Raw genomic sequence first — 24786 nt, forward strand, 5'->3', positions numbered from 1 at the left:
TTTGAAGAACTTTGAAGAAAACTTTTCTTTGTTTTCAAAAGTTCTTTGAAGAGAACTTTTCTTCAAACTAAACTTTGAAGAAAAAATACATTCTTACCAAAGAAATAATCAACTTTATCATAAAGGGAATGTGTATTTTATGATTAAGACAAAAAGATATGCTTGTCCTTGTTAGTCTAATTTTCTTCCTTCCTGTAATCCCCAGCTGTATGATGTAGGGAATATGAGAGAGCTACCAGGAGCATTATTAGTATTGTTGAAATAAAAATGCACGTTTACAATTTATTGAATTAGTTCAGCTTCATTTTCTCTGCAAGAGGCTGATTTCAAATTAGTGAGTTTTTCTAAGGTGTTCAAACAGCGAGAAATAATGTTAAATGAACCTCAGATATAGTTTGGCTCCAGGGGGTTCAGTGTCTGAATGATTTCTGTGGATCTTGGTTAAATTTTATGCTGTAATGTCTCATGCATTTAAAAATATATTGGATGTGTCTTGTCTTTTAGGGGATCTTGAAGGAAAAGTGAAGTGGCTTGACAGTTTTCAGAAGTTCAGACATCTACAGGAGATTGTAGTGTGGCCTCCACTTTGGGATCGAGATAAAAGGTTTTTCATTCCAGAGGTACAAAAGGGATCAGTTAGAACATGCATCCCTTTCCAGAAGTTTGGCATTTGGGTGGAAATACACTAATCTTATTACATAGTGCCCAGCTGCCCACCAAAATTATAAATCTTGCAGATGTAAAGCCTTCATCCACGTGGCATTGTGTGTGGTGGGGCAGCTGGCCTCATCACGCCGTTCCTGGGCTGGTCCTCCTAAGAGGTTTGCCCATTCTTCCCCAGCCCCATGTCCTGGCATGTACTGGCATTTCCAAATGTTTCCAGCTTTGTAGACGGAGTTGCATTGCCCCAGCTCCTGGAACATGCTGTCTTCTAATCACTAACAGCTCTTTGATTATCTCCCTTGTTTTCCCAGTGCCTGAAACACATTTTTAAAGAACACATGGCAGAAAACATCCTGTCACCAACCAACAGACACCTTCTCTATGAAGGAAAGCTAACTCTTGCAGGTAAATCTCTGCTTCCTTTACAAACCCAACATCTTTGCTACCTTGTAACTTGCCCAACTGTGGCTAATAGAATGGTGGCAGGAATTGCATTTGCTTGCGGCCAAGGTGACAGCAGATGTGAATCAGAGAGCATCCCGTGGAGGCACACAGACTCCAGCTTGATCAGACCACAGGGTGACTCTAAAATGGCATAACTATATGTATCTTATAAGACTGGAGTCCAAGTGAAGAGCTTAGCTCAAGGTCTGGTGGTAGTGGTTGCTAAGCCGTGTCCGACTCTTGCGACCCCATGGACTGTAGCCGGCCAGGCTCCTCTGTCAATGGGATTTTCCAGGCAAGAACACTGGAGTGGACTGCCATTTCCTTCTCCAAGCTCAAGGTCTGGAATCTCATAAACACTCAACATCAGCTGTTCCCACCCTCACTGAGCTGGGCAGTCAGACTATCAGTGTTGACTGAGAATCTGCTATGTAACACACTTTGTGCTGTGCAGGACTGGAGGATAGAGAATCGCTATTCTACATAAGCCTTTCCCTCGAGCTGAGAAGCTCTGCCACAGTAAGCAGACCTGCGGGCTGAATCCGAAAGCGAGCCCAGTACTGGAGTACCCTGGAAGGGCTCCCTGTGGCCCGTGGCACTGGAGGGGGACTCTGGCGAATAGAAGGCTGTTATGTCAGTGGAAGGACAGCCGGAGTGAAAAGCACAGCACGAGAAAAGGCCTGGAGGCAGAGGCCGCCTGGGCGAGGAGGCTCCCCCGCTGCTAGGAGGGTGTGCCCCCTTCCCCCTCCACCTCTGCCGCCTCTGCAACCTGGAGGCTTGGCCAGCAGTCTCCCCACGCTGCAGTTCCCCCTCTTTGTTGTGAGGAGTTCAGTGAGCTAATGGATGTTGGTAGCTCTTGAAAGAATAGTTGGTAGAGAGTCAGCGCTCAGTAAATATGATCAGAAAGGGCTGCCCAGCTGAAGTAAGATTTGCTTTCATTGCTTCACAAACCCTCGCTTGAGCACCCACAGTGTGTGAAGCCCTGTGGGATGTGGGATTGCATGTTTATAGCCATCTGAGATCCTGTCGGTAGGGGGTGCTGGGCAGTAAGTCCTTTCTCGGTACACATCTGTTGAGAACCTGCTCTAGTTTCAAGATAGTGTTAGATGTCAGCTTGGGACATAATTCCTGCCCACTCAGGAAGATAGACACGCCTCATGTTTCACAGCAAAGGAGTTTTGCATGCATTTTCTCCTGCCCGTGAGTCTTGCAGAGAAATTACATTTAATCCCATATCACAGGACAAATACAGGGAAGTTCCATAACGAATTCAAGGCACTTGGCGAGTTAATGGCCGCATTCAGACCCAAGCCAACAGGCTGCCTCAGCCTAGCTGGCCTCCAGAATTTTAGCGACTGCCTTGGAAGCCAGAGGGACCCAGCCAGGAAAATGCAGAAAGCAGGAAGCCACTGAGTCCTCATGCAGGGACATAATAGGGTTAAAAGTTGTTGAAGAAGGAGGTCGGAAAAGCAGTGTGAAAAAGCAGTGTGCGAAGTGGGTGGAGGAGACAAAGCAGAGAGACCAGCCTGAAGGCTCCGCAGCGAAGCAGGTGAGGTAGGAAGAGCCTGGGCCTTTGTTTTTCAACCATTCTCCACCTGCAGACGCCCCCTGCCCCCACTTGCCTCTGAGAAGATAACAGTTTTACACTTTCTTTAATGCTGTTTACAATTTCAGAAATAACTATGTCATTGTGACAAAGCCAAATCCAACCAAAACCTAAAGTAAGGAGGCGAAACACAGTTCTGTGTACAGTCATATGACTTTGCCTCCAAAATTTGGCCTCCGCCTGGAATTATCAGAGATTTTATTTCACCTCTTCCCTGTGTCCACCAACTTCCCCAACACAGTGAGTTGGACTAGCCTATCCTAAAATGTTAGAAATGGGTGTGGATCAAAAAGGAAGACCTGTGTAAATATTAGTAACACCAGGCTCCTGTCCAACAGTATATGCTGTTAGTCAGGTATCATCACAGGGGGAGGTGTCATCATACCAAGTTTAAAGTCACTGGGACTTTGACTCAGAGTTGGCATGGAAATGTGGTGGGGGTAATAATATTAGAAGAAATAGGATATTGTTTTGAATGGGAAAAGCACTGGACCAAGACTTAGGGGCTTTGGCACCAACGGTGGGCTTTGGGGAAATTGTTTAAATTTCCTTAATCTCTTCTGTAAATGTTGGTGATGACGATGGTAATAACAATGATAACAGTGATACCTACTACTAATGCGTTTCAGAATTTCTTCTAGCCTTAAAAATTGTGGTGTTAAGATTAAATAAGTGCATTTTCTCATTCCCAGAAGGTACAAGTTTTTATAACTTTAGAAGTTTAACCAGCTTCCCATCGGAATTCATGCTGGCACATAACCTTCACAAATGCACTGCTCCCCACAGATTGGTGTTTCTAAATAGAAAAATGAGGGAAGTTCAGGCCAGCGTGATGGCCAAGTAGCTAGCTGTGGCACCCAAAGAACAGCGTTCACGCTGCTGCAGAACTGGGCGAGCTGGTGGTGCTGCTCCGTCCCCTAGCGGTGCGAGGAAATGAAGTGAAAGCTGCTCGGTCGGGTCCGATTCTTTGCAACCCCATGGACTATACAGTCCATGGAATTCTCCAGACCAGAGCACTGGAGTGGTAGCCTTTACCTTCTCCCAGGTATCTTCCCAACCCAGGGATCGAACCCAGGTCTCTCACATTGCAGGCAGATTCTTTACCAGCTGAGCCACCATGGAAGGCCAGCAGTGCCATGAGAACCCCACAGTTCAGGCTCTGTGAGAGTTAGAACCGCACAAGTTAGTAAGCCTCAGAGCTGGTTGTGTGACCCATAGCTTCAGACTCCTGGGATAGTAAATATGAATACTCTAGCTTTAGGCCTACAGTGCCCCTCTTCAGTCATCCTTTTTCATAATCCCATATTTCCTTTAGCACTGTCAGTTCTTGAATTTATCTCATGTTGTCTGTGTTTATTATGTGTCTGCTTCTATTACAATTAAAGCTCTTAGAAGGCAAGATTCTGCCTTAATCATTGATGCATCGTGGTGCTCAGAGTTTGTTGGCTGCTTGGAAATACAGGTGCCAGCTTTCCTTGTAGCTGAATGTGACCAGGTGACTAAATTCTGCCTGCATTCTAACTCATATCCCATTGGCCAGAATTTCGTCACTTGGTCACATTCAGCTACAAGGAAAGCTGGCACCTGTACTTGTTCACAAGTAAACAACTACCCACTAAAACTTGGAAATTTCATTACTACAAAATAACAATTGTTTTTGAGGGACCACCGGCAGTCTGCCACAGCCCAGTTTGCCAAAAGGAGTTTCTAGTAGAGATGGAAAACACCTAAAAAATATTCAAGGATAATTCAAGATTAAATAATATATCTAATTTCTCTTCTGGGCAAATATAGGAAGTATCTTTCCTCTAAACTTAAAGAAGGGGAGTGTTAGCTATTTTATCTATTAATTTAACCTTAGACATTGTATTTCCAGGGTATACAAGAAAGAACTTCTAGAATAATATAAACAAATAGAATAATAAAAAATATTTACTTGATTTTTCTTATATTTCCTTTAAGTGCCTATCACATCACCCTCTGAAAAGACTACCCTTTCCTCTAAAATCATTTAAATTTAACCATTTCTTTTTCTAATTTCTAAGGGACAGAGTTAAATCCAGAAGGGGAGCGATCTCTCTAATACTTTTCCTTTCTACTGCTATCTCCTTCTTAGGGAAAAGCAGAAAGCCTATTTGCCTTCAGTTATCATCAAAAGTGATATTAAGAAAAGGTTGTAAATATAAAGCTACATGAAGACGTTAAACGTGTATAGGCACAATGGAAAACTTGGGAAACAATTGCTTTAATGACTGTCTTCATCAGCTAGGGCTGCCATAAGAAAATGCTGCCAGCTGGGTGGCTTCAACAGGAGGCATTTATTTCTCACAGTGCTGGAGGCTGGAAGTCTAAGATCAGGTTGCCTACTGATGTGGTTCCTGGTGAGAGCTCTTTTTCCAGCTTTCTCAGCGTCATACGTGGTGGAGAGAGAGCGCGCATGCCTTGGTGTGTCTTGGATGATATTCACCCTGCCAGACCAGGGTCCTCCCTTAAGCCTTCATCTAACCTTAATTACTTCCTTAGTCCAAGTACACAGTGGGGGTTGGGACTTCCGCAAAGAATTGGGGGGCTATGCAGTTCAGTCCACGGCAATGACAAAGTGCCTTTTCTCTAGTAACGTATACCTTTACCAGTGACACCCAGATGAGTCAGGAGGCAAAAATGCTGGGGCACTGTTGATCAGCTACTACAGATATCACCCAGGTTATCTCAGATCCACATGAAATGCGCCACTAATATCTTTAAAGTTGGAAGTGTGAGCTCACATCAGGTCTCTGCTTTAGGGAGAAATCAGCTCAGTTGTAATGCAGTTTTCTGACCCACGTGATTGGAGCCCCCTGAGTCCTGAGCCTCCTGCACCCAGATACCTGTTCTGTGTTGTTTTCTAAAGGGTTTCTTTGATTTAAAAAAACAAAAAACAAAAAAAAAAACTTTTGCTTGCTACTTCCAGCCCCAATTTCATCTTCTTTCTTTCCTCAGAAAGCACAAGATTCCTAGATGTTTATCTGTTTCTCTTTGATGATTTCCTCTTAGTTACGAAAACTAAGCGCAACAAAAAGGTAAAAGTCTTGTTTCTAAATAAGTCTGTTGAATGAGTTTAGAGATATTTCTGAATAAGTTGTTAAAAAGAGAAAAAAATCATGTACTTCAAATCAGACTTTACCCTCCATAAAATGGAGGCATTTAAAAATATTGGCTTTTTCCATCATAGAGTTCTGAACTGAAAAACATCAGTAACAAAAGCGAGTCCCATTTCATAAGGATGCCAGAGGGTGTGTGTAGTTTTAGAATGACTCAAGTCCATATACTTTTAGGTGAGTCCCAGAAGCCGCAGGACTTTATGCCTGCCTGGCCAGCCTCGGCAAATGAAATGGAGATCCTTTAGTCCATATCAGTCTTTTCCTCATCCACATTGTCCACCACAGTGAAAGCTGTCGGAGCCGGGCGCCTCTTGGAACCAAATGCTCAAATGCATTCTTGTTTGAAAGGGCACCTCCTTCCTGAGAAGTGATGATGTAGGGAGGTGCGGGTGGGAAGGGGCTCTGGTCTCTCAGAGTCTACCTGTAATTAACAACTGCAGATGCCAAATAGATGTACAGTTGGCATCACAGGAGAAAAGAGTCACCAAGGGCTAGAGCCACAAAATCTCTTCTAAGACTAGGGATTTTTCTCTTTAAGTATTAATTGTTAGTATTGTTGTCGTTACTCCCCATTAAGCCACGGGTCTCATGGTCCACCACTTTTCCATTTCACGGTCTGTTCCCAGACTGATGCAAGTGCTTTCAGGAAGGGGCCTTTTCTGCAGCCCTTAGAGGTGGGAAGAGCTGCAGTTTCTCCTTGGCCATCAGAGATACTTAATGTTCTAACCCACTCACTCTTTTACTCAATAGCTTGCCTGACACAGATGTTAAGATGATGAGACTAGATCTCTCGGTATTTTAATATTCTAAGCTTCTGGATGGCATGTTTGTTGTCCTAGTTGATAAGTCATGTCCACCTCTTTTGCGACGCCATGGATTGTAGCCCACCAGGCTCCTCTGTCCCTGGGATTTCCCAAGCAAGAATACTAGAGTTGGGTTGCCATTTCCTTCTCCAGGGGATCTTCCTGACCCAGGGATCAAACCTGAGTCTCCTGCATTAGCAGGCAGATTCTTTACCACTGAGCCACGAGGAAAGTGGCCTGTTGGTTGGTTAAGCTAAATAATTTAAGGGCCTGTACGCAATAAGAAAAAAATGGGCTTCCCACTTGGCGCTAATGGTAGAGAACCTGCCTGCCAGTGTAGGAGACGTAAGAGATGCAGGTTCAAGCCCTGGGTCAGGAAGATCCCCTGGAGGAGGGCATGGCAACTCGCTCCAGTATTCTTGCCTGGAGAATCCTGTGGACAGAGGAGCGGTCCACAGGGTCATAGAGAGTCAGATACAACTGAAATGACTTAGCTCACAAGCAGTAAAATAGATACCCATTAATCAATCTGTGAATAGTTGATTGGTTGGGGAGGGAGTGGCTGTTGGAGATACTAAGAGTCAGTTTTGAAACTTGGATGACCTCCTGTTTTTAGCTGCCAGACTAGCATGTCTGAACAGGTCAAGCCCTGAAAAAAAATCTCTGTCCCCTTCCAAAACCTGACATTAAGCACAGCTTACCTTCTCTTTACATAATGGCACAGATCAGAGCCCGTGACTCATTACTGACCATGTTATAATATTCTGCTTCCATGCTTCACAACTTGATTCTAAAATAAGGAATGTTACCTGTTTTAAATTCCCCTTTAAATTCTTCTGTCTGATAAATCTGAGAATTTTATTGACTTCACAGGAGCAGAAATAACCACCCAGAGAAGACATCAGGTGCCATTTATTTTTTTGGAAAAAGAAATAAAGAATGTTGTGTTTTCATTTCTCTTTGCTATTTAGTGCGCAAATTGCTTCATGTACATCACAATTTTTGACATCTGTTTTCTTTTAATTTAGCATATATATTCAAAACAATTTCAGTTATTTATAAATCATAGAGCATGCAGTCTATTTATTTAGATTTTAGTGTAAGATCCCATAGATAGAGTGGGCCCAGATGAGGCTCCTCTTTCTCATTCATTTAACTCAGTACTACAGAGGGATACTTGAAATAAAGATCTTTCTGGTGATGTGATGGTGATTTAATGTTTCCAAGTTATGGAATTGACCATTTATTTATTCAGGTGATTAAACTTGGGGCTCAGAAACACTGTGTTTTAAATCACTGTGTACTTTGGGAAATGCTTTTCAAGATCCTAAAAGAGTAGTAAGCTGGATTTCAAACAATTGTTTCTAGAAATCAGTTTGTTTAAGGATGTGCTGTAAGTATGTGTGTCAGTATTTATTTCCTGTTTTTTGCATTATTTCCTCCTAAATTTCAGAAACTTGGAGGCTCAGACCCTGGTTTAATGTGCCCTTCACTTACTCCTGAGCTGCAAACAGTAATCAAAGAAGGTGGTTCGTGTACAGTAATTGATCAGCCCATTCCACTAGACAGATTGGTTGTCAGAGGTCTCGATTCACTCCACGTGTCAGGTATGTGTTTTACGTGCATCATTCAGCTCATCTCTTTGCCATCCCAGAGTTTTACGTTGGCCTTTTTTGATAGCAAGACATGAATCCAATTTAAATCTTCAACAAAGATAATACTGAGTTTCCATGTAGTTAAATATCACCCATTCTACAGGCTAGTTATGGAAGGAGTGCAGGACTTGCTTCCAACACTTGGATGACCCAGCTTTGCCCCTTGCCAACTGTGTGACTCTGTGTGCAAGGTATTGGGTTGGCCAAAAAGTTCATTCTGGCTTTTCTGTAAGATCTTATGGGAAAACCTCCAAACTTTTTGTCCAATTCAATATGTAAATTTTCTAAGCCACAGGTGTTGTTCAGTTGACAAGTCATATCCAACTCTTTGCTGCAATTGGATGCAGCATGCCAGGGTTCCCTGTCCTTCACTACTTTCTGGAGTTTGCTCAAACTCATGTCTATTAAGTTGGTGATGCCATCCAACCATCTTATCCTCTGTTGCCCCCTTCTCCTCCTGCCCTCAGTCTTTCCCAGCATCAGGGTCTTTTCCAGTGAGTCAGCTCTTCGCATCAAATGGCCAAAATATTGGAGCTTCAACCTCAGTCCTTCCAATGAATATTCAGGGTTGATTTCCTTTAGGATTGACTGGTTTGATCTCTCTGCTGTCCAAGGGACTCTCAAGAGTCTTCTCTAGCACTCCAGCCCTACAAATTGAAATTCTTCAGCACTCAACTTTCTTTATGGTCCAACTCTCACATCCGTACATGACTACTGGAAAAACCATAGCTTTGACTGTATGGACCTTTGTTGGCAAAGTGATGTCTTTGCTTTTTAATACACTGTCTAGGTTTGTCATAGCTTTCCTTCCAAGGACCAAGTGTTTTAATTTCATGTTTGCAGTCACCAATCCATACTGATTTCTGAGCCCAAGAAAATAAAATCTAACCCTAACCCCTAACCCTAATTTTTCCACTGTTTCCACTTTTTCCCCATCTGTTTGCCATGAAGTGATGGGACTGGATGCTATGATCTTAGTTTTTTGAATGTTGAGTTTTAAGCCAGCTTTTTCATTCTCCTCTTTCACCCTCATCTAGAAGCTCTTTAGTTCCTCTTCACTTTCTGCCATTAGAGTGGTTGTCATCTGCCTCTCTGAGGTTGTTGATACTTCTCCTGGCAATCTTGATTCCAGCTTGTGATTCATCCACCTGGCATTTTGCATGATGCACCCTGCATAGACATTAAGTAAACAGGGTGACAGTATACAGCCTTGTCATACTTCTTTCTGAAGTTTGAACCAGTCAGTTACTCCATGTCCAGTTCTGTCGCTTCTTGACCTTCATACAGGTTTCTCAGGGGAGAGGTAAGGTGGTCTGGTATTCCCATCTCTTAAAGAATTTTCCACTGTTTGTTATGGTCCACACAGTCAAGGGCTTTAGTGTAGTCAATGAAGCAGAAGTAGGTGTGTTTCTGAAATTCCCTTGCTTTCTCTATGATCCAATGAATATTGGCAATTTGATCTCTAGTTCCTCTGCTTTTTTTAAACCCAGCTTGTACATCTAGAAGTTTCTCAGTTCACATACTGCTGAAGCCTAGTTTGAAAGATTTTGAGCATAACTTTGCTAGTGTGTGAAATGAGGGCAATTGTATGGTAGTTTGAGCATTCTTTGGCATTGCCCTTCTTTGGCATTGGAATGAAAACTGACCTTTTCCAGTCCTGCAGCCACTGCTGAGTTTTCCAGATTTGCTGTCATGTTGAGTGCAGCACTTTAACAGCATCCTCTTTTAGGATTTTTAATAGCTCAGCTGGAATTCCATCACCTCCACTAGCTTTGTTCATAATTCAGCTTGATAAAATCAAGATAATATCTTCCCCAGTTGGTTGTCATGAGAATTAAATAATGCAGGTAAAGCACTCAATAAATGATGGCTGATACTAGGTCTGTTAATCATTTTAGTACCAAAGCTATTGTTAAAGCGCTGGTAAACCAAGACATGCGAGGAAAGCCTGAGATATTTTACTGCAATTTCTCTATAGAAAAGTGCCAGAAATAAACATAAATATGTGTATGTACATACATACACACGTGTATAGATCAGAAATATATATTTTTGTTTTTCAAGCATTTCCTGAGAACCAGACACTCTGTAAGTGCCTTAGAGTCACAAAGATGGAGTCCTCAGAACAACAAAAGATCAATACATCCTGTCGGGAAAGCCCTGGGTCTCCGAGGGACTTGAAGGACGTCTTGGCTGACGTAGTACTGGGTGGGAGGCAGCAGTGTTAGAAAGGAAGCAGGCCTCTTTCTGCCTTGGGTACAGGCTCATAGGAGACCAGCAAAGACAGCAGGAGGAGAGTGCCTTCCTGCCCCAAGGAGGGGAGGACAGGGAGGACAGGGCAAGCCCTGAAGCACCCAGTGCAGCAGCCCTGGGATGCGGCTGCTGCTGCTGCTGCTAAGTCGCTTCAGTCGTGTCCGACTCTGTGCAACCCATAGACGGCAGCCCACCAGGCTCCCCGTCCCTGGGATTCTCCAGGCAAGAGCACTGGAGTGGGTTGCCATTTCCTTCTCCAGTGTGTGAAAGTGAAAGTGAAGTCGCTCAGTCGTGTCCGACCTCAGCGACCCCATGGACTGCAGCCTTCCAGGCTCCTCCGTCCATGGGATTTTCCAGGCAGGAGTACTGGAGTGGGGTGCCATTGCCTTCTCCGCAGCCCTGGGCTAGCTGGTCCCTACTCACTAGCAGGGGACCAGCCTATACATGGCACAGCAACACTGCACCCTGAAGACACCAACAGGTAATAATAATAGCCACACTGTGCATCAGTATGTTATGTAACTAGGTTGTATATTTGAATGTTTAAATCCTGAATGTATTCAAACTCTCCCCAAGAGGAGCCGGGCTCCAGTGGGGTGAGCGGAACCTACATCCAGACTAGAGCCTTCTGCTTCCCTTGTCTGTTCTACTTAGGAGAAATAGAAGCTTTGCTGAAAAACAACTAGGCGGGCCTTAAGGCGTCTTAGAGCAGAGGCCAAAATCTGCATAAACCAGAGAGTTTTCCTGAGCAAGCTTCGAAAGGGGCATCTCAGAGGGACACAGCCTTCTTACTAGAGTGGCCCATAGTTAGAAGATTCTGCCGGGATTTATGGATGTGAGCGGAGGAAGGTGTGTGATCCCCCAGCAGGAGAGGGAAGCAGCTTGGGCTCAAGTCAGCCGCAGCCACACCAGACAGCTGGACTCTGGGAAACCTGGCATCCCAGGATTCCCTTGGGAGATGCATGTATTTTCTTTTGTATTCCTTTTTTTTCTCCTTTCTTTTTTAAATAAAATCAATACCTTTTTAAAACCATACTTCACCATGTTTTGTTACTTTTTAATTTGTCACTACCATTTCGTTTTTAAATATTAACATTGGTCATTATTTTAACTGTCTGGATACAGTGCCTGAGTCAGAATAGCTGTAGGGTGAAACAGAATAAAGTCTGAAAAAGAAGGGATTGTGCATCCCTAGTGACAGAAACCTAGTTTCACATCCTGGCTATATCATTCACAAGCTGTGTGACTTTAGAAAAATACACCTAATCTGTGTCCTCATTTGGAATTAGTTGACTTTTTTTTTAATTGAAGTATAGTGGATTTACAGTGTTCCAAGTATACAGTAGTGATTCCATTTTATACACACACCTTTTTTCAGATTCTTTTCCACTACAGGGTATTACAAGGTACCGAAGAATTTAGTTCCTGCGCTGTGTAGTAGGTCCTGTTGCTTATGTCTTTTTAATTGTGTTTATCTTTGGCCGTGCTGGGTCTTCACTGTTGCGTGGCCTTTTCTCTAGCTGCAGCAAGTGAGCGCTGCTCTCTGCAGTGTGCAGGCTTCTCACTGCAGTGGCTGCTATTGTTGCGGAGCACAGGCCCTAGGGCAGCCGGCTTTGGCAGGCTGCAGCATGCGGGCTCAGTAGTTGCGGCTCCTGGACTCTAGGGCTCGGGCCCACTCGGTGGCACTCAGGCTGAGCTGCCCGCAGCACGTGTGGTCTTCCTGGATCGGGGTCGAACCCGGGTCTGCTGCGTTGGCAGGTGGGTTCTTTACCACTGAGCCACCAGGGGAGGCCTCTTCATCTGTTTCATGTGTTGATACAGTGGGGCTTCCCAGGTGGCACAAGGGTGACGGATTCACCTGTCAGTGCAGGAGACACAGGAGACGCAGGCTCCATCCCTGGGTCGGAAAGATCCCCTGGAGGAGGAAATGGCAACCCACTCCAGTGTTCTTGCCAGGAAAATTCCATGGACAGAGGAACCTGGCAGGCTACAGATCATGGGGTTGCAGAGTCAGACACGATGTTGATATAGTAGTGTGTATCTGTTAATCTCAAATTCCTAATATATCCCTCCCTTACCTTTCCCCTTTGATAATTAAGATTTTTTTTTCTGAGTCGGTTTGTAAATAAGCTCATTTGTATGCCTTTTTTAGATTCCATAAGAAACACTGTTTGTCTTTCTCTGTTAAGATGTCACTTTACATCTCTCTAGGTCCATCCATGTTGCTGGGAATGGCACTATTATTTTTTATGGCTGAGTAATATGTGTATGTGGTCATCTGTTGATGGATATTTAGGATGTTTCCATGGCTACTAGCATAGTGTTGCTATGAACATTGGGGTGCATGTATCATTTCAAATTTTAGTTTTTGTCTTTCCAGATAGATACCCAGAAGCAGGAGTGCTGCGTCATAGGGTAGTTTTCAGTTTTTTGTAGACCCTCCATACTGTTTTCCGCAGTGGACGCAGCAGCTTACATTCCCACCAGTGGTGTAGGGGAGTTCCCATTTCTCTACACCCTCTGCAGCAGACACTGTCTGTAGACTTTGATGACGGACATTCTGCCCTATGTGAGGTGGCACTTCATTGTAGCTGAGATCTGCATCTCTCTAATAATGAGTGATGTTGAGCATCTTGCCACGTGCCCGTAGGCCATCTGTATGTCTCCTTTGGAGAAATGCCTGTTTAGGTCTTTTGCCCATTTTTTATTAGGTTATTTGCTTTTTTGATGCTGAGTTGTATAAGCTGTTTATTTTGGAAATGAATCCCTTGTTAGCTGCATCATTTGCAAATATTTCCTCCTGTTCTGTAGGTTGTCTTTTTGTTTATGGTTTCCTTTGCTCTGCAAAAGCTTTTAAATTTAATTAGGTCCCGTTCGTTTGTTTTTCCTTTTGTTCCCATTATTCTAGGAGATAAATCCAAAGAAATATTGCTATTTTTGTCAAAGAGCATCCCACTTATGTTTTCCTCTAGGAGTTTTACAGTATCCAGTCTTACTTTTAAGTCTTTAATCCATTTTGAGGTTGTGTTTTTTTGGTGTGTATATGGTGTTAGGTAGTGGTCTGATTTCATTCTTTTACACATAGCTGTCCAGTTTTCCCAGCTCCTTTATTGGAGGGATTGTCTTTTCTCCATTATGTATCTTTGCCTCTTTTGCTGCAGATTAAATGACCATAGGTGCGTGGGTTTATTTCTGGGCTTTCGTCCTTTCATTGATCTTTGTGTCTGTTTTTGTGCTGGAACCATACATACTCTTTCGGTCACTGCAGTCTAGTCTGGGGTCGGGGAGCATTGATTCCTGCAGCATCGAGGTGGTTCTTCAAGATTGTTTTGGTGACTCAGGGTAAGTTGACCTCTTATAAAGTCGATCTGTGGTTTAAATGACAATAAGGAAAAAATACATAGCCCTGTGCCTAGTGATAGTAAGTGCTTAATAAATGATGTCAGCTATTGTTAATTATTATATTAGAACATCAGGAAGAAAAGCACTACTTTTTTTATTTATTATCACCTTCTTTTATCTGATAAGCCTCACCATTCCAGGTACTTTTGCTTATGAAATCTTTAGTAGTCATATTACAAACCAAACAGATGAGGGATACTTTAAATAACTGAGAACTACAGATACAATTATGAGGAAAATGGATTCTGAAATCCAGCCAAGAACCACCACCTGATCTTTAAAGCCTCACTTGCTGCAGGGAATTTATAAGGAGAAAAATCAGGCAGTTAAACAAACACAGCCAGATCTTTTTTCCAGAAAGTCATTTTAATAGGTTTAAGTTCTCTCACCCCAGAAAAGCTGGACAGAATTTCATGACCTTGTCAGGCTTTGTTGTGGTAGAATTTAGGAATTATGAGGGTTAGACTGTTATAGTTTGTAAGACTTAAGTAGTTCTTACAGTTAAGAAAATAAAAGTCTCGTATTTGCTTCAATTCCGAAATGAGGCTCAACTTGCCTCAATGAGTATGAATTAAATCCACGAACTTCAAGGAATAGGAACAAGGACTGTGAACAAGCATCAGCTTAATAATGATCAGCCAGGAAGGGGCACCCTATCCTCCTCCTCTCTGTAGTACTTGGTATGACCTGGTTTGGCTTTGTTCCTAGACATAAATTGACTATAGAAAGAATATATAGGCTGCCGAACTGGTGCTGTATAAATAATTCAACGAGAAACTTTCATTTTAAGAGCTCCAGCTGTATTAATAAAAAGAAAGGAAATCTGCTTTCCCAAGGAAATCTGCTAGGAAACGACAGAACAGACCATTTCTTTTCAAACACAGAAACCATGCCAACGTTTGTTTGTTTTTGCTTTACATTTCACGTAATTTTGGTGGATGTTGGATTTTATTTGAGTCCTTTTTTTTGGGGGGTGGGGGGCTTTTCTTGGACCACTGTGAAGCATTCAGGTGGTTTTGTATGTTCGCCACATCTTAATTTGTTTAACCCTTCTCTTGATGTTTAACTTCCCTTTAAGTACAAGAAAAGGAGTGCCGGGGGTGGGGGTAGTGGTCAAAGAAACTGATTATTTTTCACAAAGTCTGTCTAATATGCTAAGCTTCTTCCTTCGGGAGGAACACATTTCCCATCACTTAAGCCACAAATGTATTTCATTAAGTCCCGGAAGTTGTTGGCTAAGGAAGAAAAGGTCTGCATAGTGAAGTGGGCTCTCTCATAGACATAGGACAGAAAACTCCCACACGTTAATAAACAAAAATCCAGGTTCTTAGGCTGAGAAACTATGGATTTCATATTGAATGCTTTGTCGTTTTGTCCTTAATCTTTTTCTAGTCTTTGGGCTGAGAAATGCTTTCCTCATACAACATGAAAACAGATACCGACAATGTATAGCGGCATTCTTATTACAGGCCCAAACGGAAAACATCAAGGTATGTATTTCAGCTTTGTAGGTTATGATTCTTCAGACAGAAGAGGGAAAAAAATCTCACTCCAAACTCACTAAGAAACAGTGAAAGGAAAGTTTTGTCAAGTTGGTAGGACAGGAAGGATATGACTATCTAACCACATCAGGCTCAGAAACCTCAGCACTGACCGTTTTCTTACATCCCCAGTGTGTTGACACAGCCTCCCTTGTTTCTCCTGCAGCAGAAGCTGCCTCTGACTTCTGGGAGGTCTATAGGAAATGAGAGTAAAACTGCTTTGGATTGCATGCTTTTAAGATGTAATCAATTTCAAAGCCCTGTATGCAAACAGTATGATGCCAGCTTAAGTGAGGGGCTCCTGCAGTAATGAACCACCAAGTCTCCTCTTTGAAAATAGGTCCCTGTTTTTACAGCTGTGGAGCTGCAGGGCCAGCTGCCTACCTGGCTCTGGTGTCTCTGTCTCAGGAGTTTCCATTTTCGCCTCTCCCTGGTAGACTTTCCTCAGGACAGCAATGTGGCCAGTTCCTGGAAGGCTGCATTGTGCTCAAGGACTCGACTTCTTCCCTCAGTCTGTTTTTCAAGTTATGCCAGCGGATTAAAAACTTCTATTTCCACACAAAGGGGACATTTAAGAAATTCAATTTTCAAACTATTTACATTCCCAGTACTCATCTTTGTAATTAGTCATCCTTAACTATTATGGTTTCTTGATTACTCACAACTGTTTATCCAAAATATCATACTCATCTAATCCATTTATGTGAGTAGAGGTATTGATGATACATTCTAATTAAGACAGAAAATGGGAGACAGGCAAATGTTTCATCAGTCTTCAGTTTTAAAGAGCAAGTTAACGAATAGAAAGGAAAATATTAATCCAAATATGTGAGAAATTGTCAGTTTAACATTCTCTTCTCACTATATTTTTTAACAGAGAACATGGATAGCACAAATAACAGCAGCAATCTCTTGCTTCACCAAGAGTCAAGAAACCAAGAAAATGTCCTCATTCACTTTGCCTGCAGAATCCTCGGAAATTTAGGGACCTAAATCAAGTGGCACACCTTTTTAGACATTAGGGATTAAGGTATTCTTTCATTCAAACTTGTAGCACCTAACCTAGGGATGATCTAGAATAAGCATTTTAAAGAAGTTTCAGAATTTGAGCTATAGGTACTCCTCAGGGTAGAGTAATAATGGCTTCAACAAATTTGAACCCTGAGGAATTTCTTCTTAAGTATGCACGTGTTGATATCCCAGACTATCTCATAATGCTTCAGTCAGGCTTGAAAGTGGGGTGAGGGAAGTATGAGGCTGTTACAGTTCATAAGGGATGACCAGGTGGATGCATGTCGTAAAACAATGCCCACTACTTGGGTCTGATATGAATTCTAGCATCTTATTTTATCTGTATCTGTAATGAAACCAAAATTCAGACTTAAATTGAAGAAAGTAGGGAAAACCACTATAGACCATTCAGGTATGACCTAAATCAAATCCCTTATGATTATACAGTGGAAGTGAGAAATAGATTTAACGGACTAGATCTGATAGAGTGCCTGATGAACTATGGACAGAGGTTGGTGACACTGTACAGGAGACAGAGATCAAGACCATCCCCATGGAAAAGAAATGCAAAAAAGCAAAATGGCTGTCTGGGGAGGCCTTACAAATAGCTGTGAAAAGAAGAGAGATGAAAGGCAAAGGAGAAAAGGAAAGATATAAGCATCTGAATGCAGAGTCCCAAAGAGCAAGAAGAGATAAAGTCTTCCTCAGCAGATCAATGCAAAGAAATAGAGGAGAAGAACAGAATGGGAAAGACTAGAGATCTCTTCAAGAAAATTAGAAATGCCAAGGGAACATTTCATGCAAAGATGGGCTCAATAAAGGACAGAAATGGTATGGACCTAACAGAAGCAGAAGATATTAAGAAGAGGTGGCAAGAATACACAGAAGAACTGTACAAAAAAGATCTTCATGACCCAGATAATCAAGATGGTGTGATCACTCACCTAGAGCCAGACATCCTGGAATGTGAAGTCAAGTGGGCTTTAGAAAGCATCACTACGAACAAAGCTAGTGGAGGTGATGGAATTCCAGTTGAGCTGTTTCAAATCCTGAAAGATGATGCTGTGAAAGTGCTGCACTCAATATGCCAGCAAATTTGGAAAACTCAGCAGTGGCCACAGGACTGGAAAAGATCAGTTTTCATTCCAGTCCCAAAGAAAGGCAATGCCAAAGAATGCTCAAACTACCACACAACTGCACTCATCTCACTCGCTAGTAAAGTAATGCTCAAAATTCTCCAAGCCAGGCTTCAGCAATATGAGAACCACGAACTTCCAGATGTTCCAAGTTGGATTTAGAAAGGCAGAGGAACCAGAAACCAAATTGCCAACATCAACAAAAGAGTTCCAGAAAAACATCTATTTCTGCTTTATTGACTATGCCAAAGCCTTCAACTGTGTGGATCACAATCAACTGTGGAAAATTCTGAAAGAGATGGGAATACCAGATCACCTGACCTGCCTCTTGAGAAATCTGTATGCAGGTCAGGAAGCAACAGTTAGAACTGGACATGGAACAACAACTGGTTCCAAATAGGAAAAGGAGTACGTCAAGGCTGTATATTGTCACCCTGCATATTTAACTTCTATGTAGAGTACATCTTGAGAAACGCTGGGCTGGAAGAAACACAAGCTGGAATCAAGATTGCCGGGAGAAATACCAGTAACCTCAGATATGCAGATGACACCACCCTTGTGGCAGAAAGTGAAGAGGAACTCAAAGCCTCTTGATGAAAGTGAATGAGTGAAAAAGTTGGCTTAAAGCTCAACATTCAGAAAACGAAGATCATGGCATCTGGTCCCATCACTTCATGGGTAATAGATGGGGAAACAGTGTCAGACTTTACTTTGGGGGCTCCAAAATCACTGCAGATGATGAGTGCAGCCATGAAATTAAAAGACACTTACCCCTTGGAAGGAAAGTTACGACCAACCTAGATAGCATATTCAAAAGCAGAGACATTACTTTGCCAACAAAGGTCCGTCTAGTCAAGGCTATGGTTTTTCCAGTGGTCATGTATGGATGTGAGAGTTGGGCTGTGAAAAAAGCTGAGTGCCGAAGAATTGATACTTTTGAACTGTGGTGTTGAAGATTCTTGGAGAGTCCCTTGGGCTGCAAGGAGATCCAACCAGTCCATTCTGAAGATCAGCCCTGGGATTTCTTTGGAAGGAATGATGCTAAAGCTGAAACTCCAGTACTTTGGCCACCTCATGTGAAGAGTTGACTCATTGGAAAAGACTCTGATGCTGGGAGGGATTGGGGGCAGGAGGAGAAGGGGACGACAGAGGAGGAGATGGCTGGATGGCATCACCAACTCGATGGACGTGAGTCTGAGTGAACTCCGGGAGTTGGTGATGGAAAGGGAGGCCTGGCGTGCTGCGATTCATGGGGTCGCAAAGAGTCGGGCATGACTGAGCGACTGTCTGAACTGAAACCAAGTCTCCTACCTGACTTATAAATCAGTTTTACTGCTCTACAATCCTACCTCATACAAAGTTGGATTGCTCTTTTAGCATATTAAGCAATGAATAATAATGTCTTCATCTTAGTAGCGGTTTTTAAATTCCTAGTCTCCAACAGTTTACTTATCTCAGGTATACTTTATAATACTCTTAACTTGGAGAAAATCCCAAAGACTAAATTCCATTGTTTTGAGAAAAAAGCAATTATCTGTTCTAATTTTACTTGTTAAGTTTTACTTGGGAGGTTTCATAGAAATAGTAGCATATTCTCTAAATCTCAGTTTTTGAATAATGGAGTTTGTCATAAAATTTTCTGGTTTTGAATATGTGTGAGTTAGCACAGTACTGCATCTTATTTGGCAGGACTTAAAACATCATTAGAATTCTTGCCAAGAAAGGCAGCTTGAAGTATTATCATGGTGGAATATACTGTTAACTGCAGGTAAGGAATTGGTTCATATTCTCAGATTTAAATTTGTGATTTTCATTTTAGACAATTTCAGACATAGTACTTTTTGCAGTTTCCAGGATGGAAGTAGTGTATTTATCAACTTGGACCACAAGACAAATGATACTTAAACTGATCTCTTTAAGCTGGAGAATGGGATAGAGAGGATGATGCTTGAGGAAGTGTTGTGAACACTTAATTCTTTGAGAAGAATGCATGTTTCACCATGTAAACCAGGCAGTGTGGTCAAGTGTAGCATAACAGTGCTTTTAAAGGGCCAAGCACTATTAGAAGGGAGGGTCACAGCCTGTGTAATAATGTCATATTTATTAGGAGTAAGTAAAAATGAAAGGAAAACCAGTAACTACTGTCAGTGCCTAAGAAAGTACAGGAGAATTAAGTTCTTAGAGATGAAAACTAATTTATGTATTTTTTTAGAAAAAAATCATCTTGCAAGGTTTTCTAGAAATCAGCCAACCTAGGGAAAGAGCAGGGGACTAGGTGATCTCTCAAGATTCCTTTTTATTCCATGAAGCCAGTAAACACGTATGTATAAAAACTAATTTCTCCCTTAAATCTCATTAAAGGGAGAAAAAAAGACTAACATGTAAATTTAATTAGTTAAGATGTAAAACAGCTTTAGAATATACTATATACAAAGAAATATTAGCACTCCTGTGTTCACTGCAGCACTATTCACAATAGCCAAGATGTGGAAAAACCCTTAATGTTCACCAGCAGATGAGTGGATAAAGAAACTGGTATGTACACACAATGGAATTCTGCTCAGCCCTGAAAAAGAAGTAAATTCTGAAACAGGCAACAACATAGATGAAGCCTGAGGACATTATGCTAAGGGAAATCAGTCAGTCGCAGAAAGACAAATACTGCATGATTCCACTTATATGAGGTTTCTAAAATACTCAAGTTCATAGAATCAAAGAGTGGAGTGATAGTTGCCAAGGGGTAGAGGGAAACGGGGAGTTCCTAATCAATCAATGGGCATAAAGTCTCAGTTAAGCAATATGAGTGCGCTTGGGAGATCTGTTGTACTGTACACTTAAAAGAGGGTAGATCTCATATTAACTGTTGTTACCACAATAAAATTTAAATAAGATGCCATGTATTTGAAGTCGAATTCTATAAAGCTCACAAAAGAACACATCTAATAAGTGTTTGAGGATATATACGTTCACTTCAGAGAATAACACATTAGTGTAAACTGAAAAATCGCTTCTAAAACTTTGCTACCTGAGGGTGGGGGGACAGCAAAAAGCAACAGCACATTAAGCCATCAGAAAAGTATCGTTAAGTGGTCGCCCAGCTATTAAAGGTACCATGAAACGAGATTAATATTGTTTAATATTTAATATTAATATCGTTTAATGTTTTTGTTTTGCTAATTCTCTGCAATAATGGAGTGAAAAGGTGATGTCTCAACCAAAATAGCACTAGTAATTTCTCTTGAGATTAACTTACTATTCTAAGTTGAACATTAATACACACCCACTGCCTATATCCAACTGCAAAGTTCTAAGTCTGTAAATAAGATATCAGCCATTCTTTTAAAATTATTTGACAAAATAATTTAGTCACAGAATATACTAGAAAGAAATGATTTTTAATGTCTTTAGCATTTTTTTTAAAAAGCAACAATTCAATAAAGGATCCTTCCATTTTTCTTTATACAGATTTAAATGTTATGTAATTTATCAGTTACATTTATAATCAATAATCTTCCACTCACTGAGTTTAGAAACCGCAGTATTTACTGAGCTAAACTCTCTCACAAATAAGGCACAACTACATGATCACAAATAGTAAACAATACAATGAATCCAAAATCTAAAGGAGAAAATATTCATGCAAAATAATCTACAGAAACTATGAATATGATCCAGTTCAGGAAGTACAGAATGTCACAGACATAACTGCATCATGTTACAATAAGTTCATTACTTCTACACAGAGAGAACCTAGCTATTTCCAATTCTATTTTATACAATTTTACATAAATTTAGGAAGTTTATACACAATATTCACATCTGCAACAATAACTGATCATTAAAATTCAGGCAAAGGGCAATTAAGACAATAATGTGTGGCACATTATATAATCACAGAATACCATTCATCAAGCTCATGTCTAGGCATACGAAATTGATGGCACATTTAAATCTTATGGATCAAATCATCCAGGGTTTCATAGCCAAAGTGCATTTAAAAAAAAACTAGTCAAATAGGTCATGAATAATATCAAAATATATGATCATAATTTGCTCTCCACTTAAAAGCTAAACATCTTTATGCAAATGCACAGTAAAAAAAAAAAAAAAAATGTCTTTAAAGTTCTCCAAACTATAAAATAATCAATTTTTTTCAACAGAGATGGGGAACTAACAAATTTGGCAGTTACTATTTAACATTACTGTGAGGAAACTATTAAACTAATTCCACATTAAGAGGTAGTTGAACAAAATTATACATTGCATTGAGGTTTTTGTGTTTGTTTCCCTCTTTTTTTCTTCAAAATAAATCCGATAACAGCAGCTTTGTCTTCTACTAAAAATTCCGTAGGTATAGTTTATTGTACACTAACCCAGCAAGACTTGATTATTAACTCACATTTCTGTGCTGGGGCTACAAATTTACTAACGTGATGCCAATATGCTTTGCGTTAGAGCTGGGACTATATGTGCCAGCTCTAAATCACTGACAGTCCTAGCAGACATCTAAAATGTAGAACCAGTAAGCACTAAGAGGATGACTTTTTAATTAAAAAGAAAACCTTTTGTTTCCAAAACACCTTGTTGGTGAGACTAATGGCTAAATTTTAGGTTTCACTTCTACTTAATATGTAGTCAAATTATTTGGGGCTTATAAAGTAAGATTAGCTAGATGAAAAGTAGAGAATACTCAAACACATATGTATTTGTTGTCCCCACAATTTTTTTATGAATATGTGGGCAGGGGGAACAAGGCAGGGAAAGGCCTTCAGTGTGCCCAATTAGGAGATGAAATGAACAAATATTCCAGGAAATTTCTCATGAAGTTTCATTATCATTAAAAAGAACAACTGTGCTATGAATGTTATTCCAACATGCTTATCAATTTTAAGTATAGAATTAAAGAGTATTTGAATTGTAAATATATGAAAATGCATAATTTCTATTATCCAACTTATTTTTAATAAGGAACCATTGTATTTCTTCAATATTTATGCTCAAGGATGTATGTTTATCTGAGTCCAGGGATTCAGTCAGGGTCCTTGATAGCTACTGACAACAGAGTTTACTTAAACCGATTTTTTAAATAATTAATGAATATATGGCAATCTCTTTTAGTTTGTGTACATTATAAGAAGAATATAACATGATCATTTCAGCATGATACTTGAAAGCACTTACTGTAAATGGATTACTAGGCCCCACCCTCCCCCATTACCAAATGACTGCACTGAGTGAATACGTATCTTTACATTTCTTCGTAGAGTAATAAATCAATACTAATTATTTTTCAGATGTTTTCCAATTTTCCAAATTAAGACTATGATAAAGTTTGAGTCCATTGTGTAGCATACAAATACGCCAATTTTTAATTACCCTCAATTAGTCATTCTGTTTCAGTTCTGGTTTTAATATAGGGGTTGGCGATACTCTATTATCCAACTGTTATTTCAAGGTAATTTCATAGCAGTATTTTTGCAAAGTAAACAGATACAGAGTTGATATGAAACCCCAAATGTAGTTTAAAATGTAAGTCAAGTTCAAAACTTTAAAAAACTCTTCCCTGTTAGCTAAGTAAAAATATAAAACAGGATATTTAATGTCTCCTTGCCATATTTGTTTTCACAGATAAGACTATAACAATATCAGTCACTAGCTTTAAGATGCAAAACTATAACACAATTACAGTGAAGCTGAGCTATACTTGAGAAGGTTAAACCAAATTACCTTCAAAAAAGAAGATCCATTAAAAAAAGCAAATTCAGATTCCTGAAGATGCTGGAGAGAGAAAATGAGAGGAAATGAGGATATAAAATGAAAGCTAATCTCAGAAGTCTTCCTGCTTAAATAGTATAGGGCCATTACACAATTTATGTTATTCACCTTCCAACTGGGGGTAAGGCTGGTAAGTTTTGTAGGATTTTTAATTAAGACTATGTGGGAGTTTTAAAAATCAGAAAGACAAAAAAGAAAAATTAACCCTTATCTTTAAATACAACCCGAGAATAACCATAATACAGATAAAATATGGATAGTCATAAAATAAGCAAATTAATTTTAAAGAGATTGCCATAAAATTCACCCAAGAGAACTTAATATAGTTAACATAAAAACCATGTTTGAATTCATGGTTAATACATATTTAAATACATAATCTGTATTTAGAACACTTGAGTAGTAAATTTGTAACAATGCAACTGAGCTATGGACCTATATATAAGAAAAAAAGAAAACTTTATAGTTCTGTGCATGACTTTATAATGAGAATATTTAATATAATCGATGTGTTATTGTGCAGTATATCTGATAGGGTAACATCACCCATGTACATTTCCATACACTAAATTTGGGAGAAAGAAGCAGCTATGGAAGTGTTTCATATCATTTCTGAACAGTGAAATTATATTTAAAAAAATACATTGCTATTTTCCATCCAAAATTTATTTACATTTCATTGGCTACTTCTAAACTTGGCATGAAAGCTGTTCCAGGGTTAAATGGAGAAAGATGAACTCAAGTCTCACAAAAATAGAAGAATTTTACTTGATAACATTCCAAAATATACGAATTCTAATTTGGTTTAGTATTGCAACCACTGTCCAAATCAAATAGTAGTAGTCCAGGACCTCTATTAAGTGCATTTATTAAAAATCTAATGTTACTGTAATATTACTTTGAAGTTGTGATAACCCATTATCCTTGCAAGTCATTGAAACATCCATCACAGACACGAACAGGCTTCTTGGAAGAAGGAGTTAAGGCATTTTTGGCTGAACACTCAGCACAGAAGATATTTCCACATTGTCTGCAGTGATGCTGTAAATGACAGAAATTGAACATTTTCAAGCATAAAAACTATACCAAAAGTATTATGAGACCACAAGAAGAAAGTAAACTTCACTGTGAAAGTATATTAACTTTCAAGTGACTGATGTACTATTTAATAACATAAAATGTCAATATCAATTTAATCCCTTTTATTAATTTGAATGCTTCCTATTTAGTCAAATACTAAACATTAAATATGGAATTTATCTTGGAATTCTCAGAAGAACCTTTGTAGGATTTTAATAAATGCCTTAATAAAGTACCTCTATCAAGTGAAAAACTATCCCTATTTGCAAAATGTGTC

The 24786-nt window shown here is 40.2% G+C and overlaps 2 protein-coding genes across 6 annotated transcripts in view; one reads left to right on the top strand and one right to left on the bottom strand.

The window, feature by feature from the left end:
• The window catches only part of PLEKHG7 (pleckstrin homology and RhoGEF domain containing G7), an 82876-nt gene extending 62324 nt beyond the window's left edge, over positions 1 to 20552 (top strand). For all 4 annotated transcript variants that reach the window (XM_015094589.4, XM_015094590.4, XM_060412505.1 and 1 more), the window contains 6 exons: positions 505 to 620; positions 975 to 1068; positions 5693 to 5772; positions 8110 to 8263; positions 15359 to 15456; positions 16385 to 20552. In XM_015094589.4, coding sequence (XP_014950075.3) covers positions 505 to 620; positions 975 to 1068; positions 5693 to 5772; positions 8110 to 8263; positions 15359 to 15456; positions 16385 to 16492 — 650 coding nt within the window. In that variant the 3' untranslated portion in view covers positions 16493 to 20552. The remainder of the gene's footprint in view (positions 1 to 504; positions 621 to 974; positions 1069 to 5692; positions 5773 to 8109; positions 8264 to 15358; positions 15457 to 16384) is intronic.
• A 478-nt stretch (positions 20553 to 21030) lies between these two features.
• Positions 21031 to 24786, bottom strand: part of EEA1 (early endosome antigen 1) — a 129586-nt gene continuing 125830 nt past the window's right edge. Inside the window, exons 29-30 of one of the 2 annotated variants that reach the window (XM_060412504.1) lie at positions 24328 to 24470; positions 21031 to 23432 (exon numbers count right to left, since the gene is read on the bottom strand). In XM_060412504.1, coding sequence (XP_060268487.1) covers positions 24348 to 24470 — 123 coding nt within the window. In that variant the 3' untranslated portion in view covers positions 21031 to 23432; positions 24328 to 24347. Of the gene's footprint in view, positions 24471 to 24786 lie in introns of both variants that reach the window. The other variant, XM_015094597.3, reaches the window with a different exon arrangement.

Source organism: Ovis aries, chromosome 3 (genome assembly GCF_016772045.2).
Source record: "Ovis aries strain OAR_USU_Benz2616 breed Rambouillet chromosome 3, ARS-UI_Ramb_v3.0, whole genome shotgun sequence".
Taxonomy (NCBI): Eukaryota; Metazoa; Chordata; class Mammalia; order Artiodactyla; family Bovidae; genus Ovis; species Ovis aries.